Below are 13457 nucleotides of genomic sequence, written 5' to 3' on the forward strand. Positions count from 1 at the left end.
AGAAACTGAAAAAGCAGCAATTTCTTCTCCACGCTCCTTTAAAATTCTCAGGTATGTAACTTATCTCTCTCCTTGATCTGTATTTTAATTCACTCTCCAGTCTCTAGATTAAATAAGCATAAATGTGTCATATTAATTTAAACAAGAAACTGCATATATTGTTTTGTATATCTATAATAACACTTCTTCGTTTAAATTTAGTCAAAACAAATTAAGTTTTCAAACCAAACAATATATTTAATTGATGCTTAATTTTTGTGCAATAACTTCTTCATTTGTTGATGGACATGCTTTAATATGATTGATTTGAAGTTAACAATTTATTTGAATTAAGATAGATTAAATAGAAGTATGAATATTTAATTTTGTAGGAACGATCCATAAGATTAAAATGGATAGATTTCTCACCAAGCCGAAAAATGGTGAACCAAGTTCTAGTGATAGTTGGTCGTCTATGAGTTTACAAATCGCTCTGGAAGTTCAAAGGGAGAGAAATCCTTCTCTACTTTCAAATGTGGATAAAGTGCTTGATTTGAAATTTTTTGAACCAGATCCCAAAGAAAGAATGCCAATTTCGGATTATAGTCCTAATATTCGAGATGAAGTGAGGGGATATTATATAAACAAAGGGCCTTGTCAACCGATTGGTCATGCCTTTCCTAAAACTAATATTGGGAGTAAAATGCGCCAATTTAGTCCCACTTAGTTTAGGGGACCATATTCTTAATGGTTGGAGTATAGCATAAAAGGAGATGCGGCATTTTGTTTGTGTTGTAATTTGTTCAAGAATGAACTTTAAAGCCACGGAAATGCAGGGGATGTACTTACAAAAGATGGTTTTAGGGGTTGGAACAAAGTTGTGGAAAAATTTAAAGCACATGTTGGTGAAGTAAACAGTATTCATCATAAATGCTTCAATAGGATGCTAGATTTGAAAAATCAACATCAATCGATTCAATCTTCTTTTGATAAGCAAAGTGAAAAAGTAAAAGTGATTACCGGATGCACTTAAATGCCTCAATTGATGTGGAAAGGTTTCTTTTAATTTCGGTATTTCCATTTCGTGGATATGAAGCGTGACTGTCCATATCATCTTGATAGATTTGCAGCGGAAAATTGTTTGAGCCAAATTCAAGAATTTGGATTTGTTTTTATATTGCACTTGATGTTTAAGGTGTTGTTATTTACAAATGAATTGAACAAAGCTTTACAAAAGAAAGATCAAGATATTGTTAATGTTATGGGAATGCTTGACCTTGCAAAGAAAAGATTGCAAATGACGAGAGAAATTGAATGGAACTCTTTGTTGGATGAGGTATGCTCATTTTATAGTAAGCATGATATTTTAATTCCCAAAATGAATGAAGACTATACTATAGGAAAGTCGAAGCGTAAGAGGTCCAAAGTTTCATATTTACATCACTTTCGTGTGGAAGTGTTTTATACGATTATTGATTTGGAATTTCAAGAGCTTAATGATCGTTTTGATGTTGTGACTACTGACTTACTACTTGGTATGTCCAGTTTGAGTCTGGTTGATTCATTTGCTAATTTTGATAAGGACAGAATAATGAAGTTGGCAGAGTATTGTCCAAGTGAATTTGGTGATAACAAGCTTCGAGAAATTGGTTTCTAACTTGATAGTTTCATTGTCTATGCTCAAAAGTGTGATAACAGATTTCTTAACCTGAAGGAAATTAAGGATTTTGCTAGAGTTATGATAGAGACAAAACTAGATCTTACTTGGTCATTTATTTATTTGCTTGTGAAGTTGACTTTACTTATACATGTTGCTACCGCAAACGTGAAAAGAGCATTCTCATCAATGAAGTACATAAAAAATGATCTACGCAATAAGATGGATGATGATTTTCTAAATGATTGTTTAGTTTGCTATATAGAGCATAAGATATTTAAAACTGTAAGTAATGATACTATTATTGACCGTTTTCAAAGTATGAAAACTCGTTGAGGAAAATTGTAAAGTGAATGATATTTTTGTGAATATATTATTAATATAGTTTGCTTCTCAACTTGTTATCACCATAAATTTTATAAAATCAAACCAAATATTTATCTTAAAGATAATGGTGTACTCATTTTCTTAAAATCCTGGATACGCCTCTGAGCTTCGAAATTCCTTAGCAAATAGTGTGGATCTAATAGCTTTGTCCATATCATCATGCAGAAAGCTATTAATGTTTGCATGCATTGACAAGCATGATGTCCTTTCGTTATTTTCATTATCTAATTTGACAAATATGATAATTTATTTAGTAGTGAAAGAGCTCACAAATATAAGTTGATGATTAAAACTTAAAATAAATTATAAGGATAAATCAATCTTATTATATGGCACTTCCAAAGAGTCCTAATCATGTCGCCTTGTCATTGAACCTTTGAAATATTTCATGTTAGATGTTTTATACTTCAATACCATACAAGAGGGGGTGATTTATGTGGTGACTAATTTTTCACTTAAACTGATTATGGAAGGACCTGATTTTCTATGTGTTCCTTCTACTACTGTTGCAGAATAATAAATATAGAAAGTACAGAACACAAGTATTTTTATGTGAAAAACACCCGGCTCAAAAGGTGAAAAAATCACGACCTACTACTAAGTAGGATTTTCTCCAACACTTCACTAAATCACTGAGCCAAAACAGCATTTGCAAAACTTTTTGTAAACCTAAGAATTACCTCTAATCTCGTTGTAGCAACCAGCCTCTAACTGTTGCGACAACTTCAAGTTAACTCTAAGTTGAATATTCAAAGTACCTATTACAATTGCTTCTAGATAAAGCTGAAAGGTACAATATGAAAACACCTACAACAATTGAACTAGAAATAAAGAAAGACACATAAAACTCTTTATGGAGCTGGTTCTTCAATATGGTTCATGTAGCTTCAAGTTTGCAAACTTGAATCACACACGAACTGCTTGCAAGAAGCCTTACTATTTTCTCTCAATTCACATTTAACTTCTGCTTTTTTGTGCATTACCTGTAAAAGAGAACAATACTAATATTTATAGAGTTAGTAAATAGAGATTGACTAGAATTCTGATGCTACTATTCTTGGTGGAAGAGTTCTAGTTGATCTCAACCTCTAACTTCTTCCCTTTCTTAAACCGTGTTCTCTTTGAGTAAGGAGTCTTTCTCCTTATCCAATATGCAACTTTTTCGATCAGAAGATATCAAATATACCAAGTTAAGCTTATCTCTTTTGCGTTCATCCCACATGCTTGAATCTGCCTGTTTCTATGCACACAAGGGATGAGCCTAGTTCATGCCTGAGTTCCTTTGTCAGTCTTCAAAACCAACCTTTACTTGGCCAACAAATTCCCCCTTTTTGATGATGACAAACTCTGTGTTTTTCATACATTTAGGCCCTATTTAAACTTAGCTCAACATCAACACAATGTTAGAAACATTTTTTTCTTTTTATCATTTATCATCAAGGACTATGTGATTAGGTTATAAACATCACTATTCAAAGATAAACATCACTTGTTTAAAGCATAATATTTTCCCCTTTTGGCATCATCGAAAAGTTGCCTAAAAATATAAGATAGCCTGATTTTAAAGCTTGCTCATGGCCATTGGGACTACTTCAAATGCAATCATTGATTAATCATCATAGATCAAGCTAAGAATTTTAACCATCAAAGAAATATAAACAAATAGTTAGAGCAAAAGATAATGAATTTCATTGATGATTGATAAGATTCTACCACAAAGCATAAGAAGAAATAAAAATACTAAAAACATGAGCAAAAACAAACAAAAAATCCCGAACTGGGTCATTGGTTGATCTACACTAGGCTGGGAGGTTTAAGGTTGGGAAGAACTAGGTACTTGGTTTTTGACTTGGAGGAGTTTCAGCATGCATTGAAGAATGCCATCATTCTTCTCTTTTTCTCTTGTCAGCTCAGCTCTGGGAGCATCTCTCTTAGTCTCCACCTCAACCAACCTCTTATTCAGCCTTTCAATCTCAACATCCTTAGACCCACTTTCTTGCACCAAGGCTCTGACCTTGCTATTCACTGGTACCTTTTGGATGAGCCAGGTTCTTTAGGAGTGGCATTGACTTCATAATCGCAAGCAAGCAGAGTATTAACCCAAAAATGATCCTTGCTTGTACTAACCTCCCACTTCTTCATAGGTACCTTGAAATGTGCAAGCACAGTTGTGAGAATAAAGCCATAGGGAATGGTATGAGTCTTGAAGCCATTTATAACCCTATTAGTAGGTCCGCGAGGGTTTCCTCTTCAGATGAAACATGTTCATCTATATTTTTCTCAAATTGAACCAACCCCTCAGCAGCTTCGCCAGACCCACTTCCCCATGTTTTGCTCACACTCTCTTCTATTTTAGTAAATTTCTCTCCCCAAACAACCATTGCAATAGTTTCTTTTGTTAGACCAACAGGATTGGGTGAAGAATCAACCACTCTTTTACCCTTTTCCCTCACAGCACTCCTAGCAGCCTTGCTCTCTTTTTCTTTTCCCTTTTTTATTTTTACCACCAACTTCTCCAGATTCTGTAGTCTCAACACCTGCTATAGATCCTACCAGTACAAATCTATTCTCCAAATTTGCAGCAACTTTAGAAATTGTCTCAGGAGTAACTTTAGAATCAGAAGATACCTGTTCAGTTTTGGAAGAACTACTTTCTTTCCCCTTAGTAGCAGACTTAAATGAATCTTCAGATTTCTGGGATTCTTCTTCCCTACCTGCTTTCAATTGCTTGTTTATTTCCTTGATTTGCTATCCTTCAATGACAATTTTGCGAGCCATCTTCTTTACTCTACTTTTCTTAGAGATTGGTGTGGTTGAAGGAGTGGTAGAAGGTGTAGAAGTAGTTTCCTATGGTGGTGATGAAGGATTTTCAGAGGTGTTCGACATATCTGGGCTAGGGTATGGAAGAGAAGAGAATTAGATTGTGTTTGGAAGATGAAAGAAGAATGAGAGTTTTTGACAGCTTGAGAGAGATGAAGTAAGAAATACACTAAAATTGATCAATAAACAGAGGAATAATTAATGGGGTAACGATAGCTTTTCAGACTCTTAGAAGTCTAATCAGACAGAATTTCAGTTTTGAAGAGACGTTGGAGTGTATCCCTAGAATCTAGGTACTTCCATTCGGTTGGGACTCTTTTGAACGAAACTGGTTCACTTGTAACAGATAAGTCCAAAAGTAGTTTGGAATTAGGTAAGACTTTGCTCATGATCCAAATATAATTTTTTCAAATTATGCAGAGTGTAGAAAACATACATATTTATCTTGATGAACCAGGTTCTTCATTGTAAGTTCTCTTGTATAAGTCTAAATTTGCCAAAACAGAGAAAATATCATTAGAGATTAATGAGTCATTTTATCACATGACGCATGAGTACACCGTTGAAAGTATGAGACTGACCAAGATTTAATCTAATTATATACAAAATTTATAGACTTTCTAACCAATAATTTTTTTCTCAAATATATTTTCTTTATTTTTTTCGTTTAACTTTGAACTAATCCTTTTAGGTGATCTTAATCATCCCTAATTCCAACTTGTTCCTCTCAAAGTGATCTTTACATCAAGTTTGTTTCTGAAGACTCATTTTGTGCCAATTACTAATCTGTCCAAGGGTCTTGGTACCAGATGCCAAACTTGACTCCTTTCAAATTGGTTAAGTTCATCTTGCATTGCATTTACCCAGTCTGTATCCTGCAAAGCCTCAGCAATATTTTTAGGTTCAATAAGAGATAAGAAAGCATCAAAAGCACAAATATTCTTTAATAAAGATCTTGTTTTGATTCCAGAGGTTAAGTCAATGATTATATTCTCATGGGATGAGAACTTTGATACTTGTAAGATTTTACAACCAACTGGTTTCCCCTTGATGTTCTTTCAATGATTTGTTGTTGTGGAACAGGTTTATGGACAGGTTCCATCGAGGTTTGAGATTCAGTTCCTCTTTGTTCAATTTCCCCTGTCAGGTTGCCCTGAGTAGAAGAACATGTTTCATCAAGTGTTCCTTCTTCTGCAGCTTCAGTTTGGGCTGTGATTTCATTTAAATTCCTTACCAGCCCAATTGTTTCATCTTCATGTTCCTGTCTCTCAGAAAGAATGTTAGTTTTCACATGTACACTTTCTTCTATACACATAGTTCTTTTGTTATATATCTTATAAGCTTTACTATGTGAAGAATATCCCAAGAATACTCCCTCATCACTTCTGAGATCAAACTTACCTAGGGAATCTTTGTCATTATTATGCATTAAGCACTTGCATCCAAATGCCCTAAGATGGGATATATTTGGCTCTCACCCTTTAAGTAAATCATAGGGAGTCTTCTCAATAAGAGGTCTAGTCATGCACCTATTGATTATGTAGCATGCAGTATTTACAGCTTCTGCCCAGAAACTATAGGGCCAGTTTACTAGAAAGAATCATAGTCCTAGACATATCTTCAAGTGTCATATTCTTTCTTTCAACTACTCCATTTTGTTGTGGAGTCCTAGGAGTAGAGAAATTATGATTTATGCCATGCACATCACAAAATTCAGCAAACTTAGCATTTTCAAATTCAGTTCCATGATCAGACCTAATTGATGCAAGTTGATTACCTAGTTATTTCTGGGTTTTTCTAACAAAAAGGTAAACATGTCAAATGCTTCATTTTTAGATGTTAAAAATAATGTCCAGGTAAACCTAGAGTAATCATCAACAAGCACCATCACTTATCTTTTATCACTTCTGCTTAATGTTCTCATTCGACCACAGAGATCCATATGGACCAGTTCCATCGATCTGGTAGTGCTTACCACTTTTTGCTTTTGAAAGAGAATCCTACCTGCTTCCCCCTTGCACAAGTCTCACAAACTTTGTCTTCCTTGAACTTAATGTTAGGCAGTCCTATCACCAAATCCTTGGAGACTAGTTTGTTGAGTTGACTTAGACTGGCATGTCCAAGTCTTTTGTGCCAAAGGAGGGGATCATTATCCAACACACTTAAGCAAGTGAGTTTATTTTCTGAAAGTGTGGACAAATCTACAATGTAAATATTGTTTACTCTTTTTTCCTGCAAAACAATTTTGTTAGTGGTAAGATTTATCACAAAATATTTTGTTGAGGTGAATGCTACCAAGTTATCCCAATCACACAATTATGATACACTGATTAGGCTGTATTTTAGGCTATCTATCAAGTAGACATTCTCAATAGAGTGAGAATCAGGCTTATCTACCTTTCCAACCCCAGTGATCTCACCTTTCTTCTCATTTTCAAAGAAGACATTACCTCCTTTGAGGTCCTCAAGTGAAAGGAACTGGTTCTGCTTCCTGTCATATGCTTTGAGCAGCCATTATCCATGTACCATATTTGGTTTCTCCCCTTCACTTGGACCTACAAAAGGAAATTAAAGGTTAGTCTTAGGAACCCAAACAAGTTCGAGTCCCTTTCTATAGGCAAAACAGTGAATCAGATTCTTTTTAGCCCAACCTGGCAGCCTATTTTTTCCTTGAACAAATTCTTTATTCTTTTGACTAGCCTTTTCTTTTGCAATACATTCACTTTTATAGTGACCAATTTTACCACAGTGTATGCAAATTTTGTTCTCAAGAAGTGTGAGGTACTTGCTTTTGGGATCCCGCTTAGGTGTAGGGGTCCCATAGCCAAGTCCTCTCTTGTTGCTACTTTGGTGTTCATGTAGCCATGAAAATGCATCAGAGGACCTGTTCCATTTACAGGTTCTGTCTAGCTCATGCTTGAACTTGCTCAGATCCTCCTTTAGGACTCTTATCTGTTCATCTCTTTTGTACAACTCATCTTTCATTTTTCCTACATTTGCTTCTAAAGTGAGTTGTGTGTGATCAGCTTTCTTTTTACCAGTTCTTAATTTCAATTTTAGATTTTCAAATCTAACCTCTAGGACAATGGTGTCAAGCTTTCTTTAACTTAGCATTTTTACTTTCACTAGCCCTAAGTTCCAGATTTTTGCACTTAGCTTTCAAAATCACACACTCCTTAGACAACTGTTCCTTTTCATTCTTTAGATCCTCAGATTCATCAATAAAATACAGGAGTAACTCATATAGGTTTTCTTTAGACAAAAATTTAATCTTATCTTTGAGATGAATTATACTTACCTCAGATTCCTCATCGGATTCTCCAATTGCTATAAGTGCTTGTTCATCTCCATCTTCACCCTCTGATTCCTCATCTAAGCTTTCTCCCCATGCAGCAACCATAGCCTTTGTTGATCCTTTGTTCTTCTTGGGCTGAACATGTTTCTTCTTCCTGTTCCTTCGTTCAGCTCTTTCCATCTTACATTCAATTTCCCATTGAGGTTAGTTTTTGATGTGGTGATCAGTCTTGCCACACTTGTAACACCCCTCATTGGTTTCTTTTTCGGGAACCCTTGGTTTGTTGTAGCTTCCACTTCTTGAAGGACCCTTTTCTCTCATTAGGTACTTCTTGAAGTCCTTTGTGATCATGGTCATTTCATCCTCCTCTAGATCAGCAACTTTAGTGATTCTGAGTGCCATGCTTCTTTCCTTCTTGGGTGCATCCATCTTCATGGTTTGCCTTCTAAGTTCATAGGCCGTAAGATTTCCAATTAGCTCATCCAACTTAAGAGTGGCAATGTTCTTTGATTCATAAATAGTAGTGATTTTGCTTTCCTAAGAGACTGGCAGAACCCTTGTCAAAATCTTCTCAACTTTGTCTTCTTCAAGAATAACCCTTCCAAGAGACTCAAGTTCATTTGTCAGTGTGGTGAACCTTGTATACATCTCCTGGATGGTTTCCCCTTCCTTCATGGTAAAATTCTTATATTGAGAATACAGCAGTGTTCCTTTGGACCTCTTCACTTGAGGTGTTCCTTCATGAGCCACTTACAATGTGTCCCAAATTTTCTTAGTAGTGGTACATCTTTGAATTCTACTGTACTCGTCTGGACCAAGTCCACACACAAGTCATTTCTCGGCCTTAGCATTCTTTTCCCATTTCCTCAAGTCCACAGCATTGCAGTCAACTCTTATTTTTGGCACATCTACTCCTTCAACATTCTTCTTCATGGTAGCTAGGGGACCATCAATGACAATGTCTCATACCTCATAGTCTTCTTTGATGATGTGATCTCTTATCCTGTTTTTTTACTAAGAGTAGTACTGGCCATTAAAGAGTAGAGGCCCATCAGTGGATTGCCCTTCCCAGTTTTCAGGTGGTGCGCTCATCTTGATTTGTTCCTAAGGTGTTAGCCTCTTCAAGGATAATCTTCTCTGATACCAATTGATGTTTTATACTTCAATACCACACAAAAGGGGGGTGATTTGTGTGGTGACCAATTTTTCGCTTAAACTGATTATGGAAGGACCTGGTTCTTCTATGTGTTCCTTCTATTACTGTTGCGGAATAATAAATGTAGAAAGTAATGAACACAAGTATTTTTACGTGAAAAACACCCAGCTCAAAAGGTTAAAAAATTACGACCTACTACTCAGTAGGATTTTCTCCAACACTTCACTAAATCACTGAGTCAAAACAACATTTACAAAACTCTTTGTAAACCTAAGGATTACCTCTAATCACGTTGTAGCAACCATCCTCTAACTATTGCGACAACTTTAAGTTAACTCTAACTTGAATACTCAAAGTACCTATTACAATTGCTTCTAAATGAAGCTAAAAGGTACAATATGAAAACACCTACTACAATTGAACTAGAAATAAAGAAAGACACATAAAACTCTTTATGGAGCTGGTTCTTCGATCTGGTTCATGTAGCTTCAAGTTTGCACACTTGAATCACACACGAACTGCTTGCAAAAAGCCTTGCTATTTTTCTTTCAATTCATGTTTAACTTCTGTATTTTTGTGCATTACCTGTAAAAGAGAACAACACTGATATTTATAGAGTTAGTAAATAGAGATTGACTAGAATTCTGATGCTACTCTTCCTTGGTGGAAGAGTTCTAGCTGATCTCAACCTCTAACTCCTTCCCTTTCTTAAACCGTGTTCTCTTTGAGTAAGGAGTCTTTCTCCTTATCCAATATGCAACTTTTTCAATCAGGAGATATCAAATATACCAAGTTAAGCTTATCTCCTTCATATTCATCCCACATGCTCGAATCTGTATGTTTCTATGCACACAAGGGATGGACCTAGAAGGATGGAGGCCTGAGTTCCTTTGTCAGTATTCAAAACCAACATTTACTTGGGCCAACACATGTGTTATCATTTGTGATTCGATATTGAGTTTGTTAACCATGTGGATAATACTACAAGTAGTATTTGGTAATTCCAGACATAGTAAAAGAATAAAACGATTGTTCATATTAGAAGAGTTCATATTTGTACTCTAGTCGCTCTTTGTGAATTGGTATTTTGTGTAATTTTAAATTTTTACATTTTGGAAGACTTAAATGCTTGTCTTAGACTCGTAGGTGCTAATATGCTTATCTCTAGAGACATAACACTTGTTGTATTGAGCAAGAGACTTGTCTCTACACTCTATATAGAAGAGCAAGTTTATGATTATGGATTTTTAGAGGTATTTAGAATTTTATTATAGTTTTTTAGCGTGTGACCCTTTTTCATTGATTTCCTTTATCTAAAATACAAAATTATCCAACAATCATTAGGTGTTCTTAGCTGCAGAAAGAGTGCAACTCATATATATTAAGCTGGTTCTCAATCTAATACTAAGTGTAACGATACAATCTAAGTTAATGACTCAATATGATTAAAATTTAAGTCCCATATTAAGATACTAATTGTTTATTTGGGGAACCTTATTAGTTCAATTGATTGACTACCTAAATTTTTATGTTATTAATGAGGATTCGATTTCCCACCTTGTAATCTCCTCAGCCATTTCCTCCCCTATATATATGTAACATAAAATATGCAATCACCAAAAATAAATAGTTCAAATGATTATGTTTGCAACCATTAGAGGTGGGCAGATATACTTATCTAAAAGAGCCTCCACAATATTCTAGAATACAAAGTTAAAATTTATTTGATAATGTTCTGTGATCAAATTCAAATTTAACGTCACAGGATCAAGCTAAGATCAAACTAAATGCCAAATGTATACTTAGCAAATTTGATATTTTGCTATATGGGCTAGAGTGACCCGACCCGAAATTGATAAGCAGATCAAAGGAGGACACAATCACAATCGCTATGTCACAGCTAATCCCACTACCGTCAATTAGCAGTATATCACAAGCATGAGGAATAAGTACTTGACCACCCACCATTTTCTTGTTAAAGAATAATAAAGGGATTTTTACCTATCTATACCATATATCAAATCTTATTACTAAAAATATTTATAATTTGTTATTTACCCATGTAGTCCACACTTTTACTACAAATTATATATCAATCCAAAAATAGGTAGATTTTGCCATAAAAAAAGCCCTAAAATGAGGCACCAGATCTGCGTGTGATTCTGTCAACATCAAATTCGAATTGCTGCGTAATTCTCTCCTTCATCAACGGAAAGAGATCTCTCTTCTCTCACTCAACTACAATTCTCAAAAAACGCAAGCTACTGAAGCTCCAGTAATCAAACGGAAAGGAGATTTCTGTTCTTCATCTTCATCTTCATCTTCATCTGTTCTTCCATATATTTTCCACCATTGATAGCCATTAAAAAGCTTGAAAGCTTTGAATTCAAATTTGGGTTTTCAAAAATCATTATTTGTTTGGATTGAGTGTTGTTGTAAATAATTCGGAATATGTTTAGGAGTTTATATCTCAATTTTGAGGGGTTTTGGTGAAGATTAGACTTGGTTTTGACTGAATTTTAGATTGAAACTCGAAGAAGAAGAAGAAGAAGAAGAAGAAGAAGAAGACGTATTTCCAGAAATTGTAGATAAATTGTAGATAAATTGTAGATAAATTGTAGATGAATTGTAGATTGGGAAGACTAAAACTTCTACAAATCTTCTACAATTATGTCGAAAATGTCAATTATGCTACAATTGAAATGAGAATTTGGATATTAAAATTCAATGTATCTATTTTGTAGATATCTTGTAGATAAATTGTAGATTATTTGTATTCTGATTGTAGATGCATTATTTTCTGTTTTCACAAATCCAAAACGACTAAAGCTTCTACAAAATCTTCTGCAAAAAACAGTCTACAATTTATCTACAATTTTTCTAATTTGACTACAATTTGACTACAAAATATCTACAAATTCTGGAAATATGTCTTCCTCATCTTCTTCTTCGAATTTCAATCGACTGTGTTAACCAGTAACCTTCAACTACTGTCCAAAAAAAAAAATAGGTCAAAGAATTTCGAACCCTCTGCCATTATTATTTCTAGTGGGAATTCAAGCGGTTGGATCAAAGAATTTAAAATTTTCTTGTGAATCTGAAAATATGATATTCTTCGACGGTGGTGGGCAGTTGGGGATGATCAACGAGAGGAAGCATAGGAGCATCGTGAGTTGTGTGTGTGTTGTGAACAGTTGAGATGAAAGAAAAGAGAAAGTGGGAAGATACAGTCCTATAATTATGCCTAATATAAATGAACCCTTAATTATATCCCTAATTTGAATTATGGTATAGAAATGGTAATTTGGTATGCTTAAATGTAATAAACACAAACCTTAAACATTGAGGGTAATAAGGTTTGATATATGGTATAAATAGGTAAAAATCTCTTGTAATATACTCCCTCCATTTAAGTTTATATGAGCCTTTTTCGTTTTGAAGTTTAACACCTTATTCTATTAAATGTTTTAAAACTAAACATGTGTTTGGACAATATTTTGTTAAAGTGGAAATAAAAGAGTTGAAGTTGAAATTGGATCTATCTGAACATGTATTTCACTTGGAAAAAAAATTTAAAATTTTATGAGCAAAAACCATTATTTCACTTGAAATACTCACCAAACCCCATATTTTAATTTCTAATTCTCTATTTCCAGTTGAAGTTAGAAATAATTGACCAAATTATAAAACAAAACATTGGCCATGCAAATAATATTTTATATTAAAGTTGAAAATAAAATAAAATACTATTTTTTAATTTTTTTTTTTTTTTTGTAGTCTTTATGGTAAAATTGACAAACTAAACGGAAAAGAAGCAAAGCTAATGGAAGACAAGTACTAAGCAGTAATGATTTAGCTTCTTGCAAGGTATATACACACATATATCAATGTTATACATAGGTCTGTCTCTGCCAGTAACATTCATTTTACCTCCAAGCAGGTCTTGTACATGTATAGGCGTATAACTTAAGCAATCTAAGTTGAGAGGTGAGAATGTATTTCTTGATGTATTCAAGATTTGGTTTTGTCCAGTTTGCAGATTCGAAATATTTCTAGAGTTAATACCTAGATGTATTAACATGTACTAGCAGTGAAAACCAAAAAAGAAGGTAGATATCACATGCTAAGACTTTATACCATTATAAAAAATATATCTCCATGAC

General features: G+C 34.3%; 1 protein-coding gene across 1 annotated transcript; it reads left to right on the forward strand.

Moving 5' to 3' along the window:
• Window positions 1-391: 391 nt before the first annotated feature.
• LOC107766604 (uncharacterized) lies at window positions 392-1636 on the forward strand. Its single transcript, XM_016585416.1, has 2 exons — window positions 392-604; window positions 1175-1636. Exons 1-2 carry the CDS (start codon window positions 392-394, stop codon window positions 1634-1636), a joined length of 675 nt encoding a protein of 224 aa, XP_016440902.1.
• Window positions 1637-13457: the final 11821 nt, after the last annotated feature.

The sequence above is a fragment of the Nicotiana tabacum genome, chromosome 7 (genome assembly GCF_000715075.1).
Source record: "Nicotiana tabacum cultivar K326 chromosome 7, ASM71507v2, whole genome shotgun sequence".
NCBI classification, from domain to species: domain Eukaryota; kingdom Viridiplantae; phylum Streptophyta; class Magnoliopsida; order Solanales; family Solanaceae; genus Nicotiana; species Nicotiana tabacum.

Coding starts and splice junctions, on each gene's coding strand:
- LOC107766604 (XM_016585416.1), top strand. CDS start 392: ATGGATAGATTTCTCACCAAGCCGAAAAATGGTGAACCAAGTTCTAGT. Junction 605..1,174: donor GTCCTAATATTCGAGATGAA/GTGAGGGGATAT, acceptor TTGATGTTTAAG/GTGTTGTTATTTACAAATGA.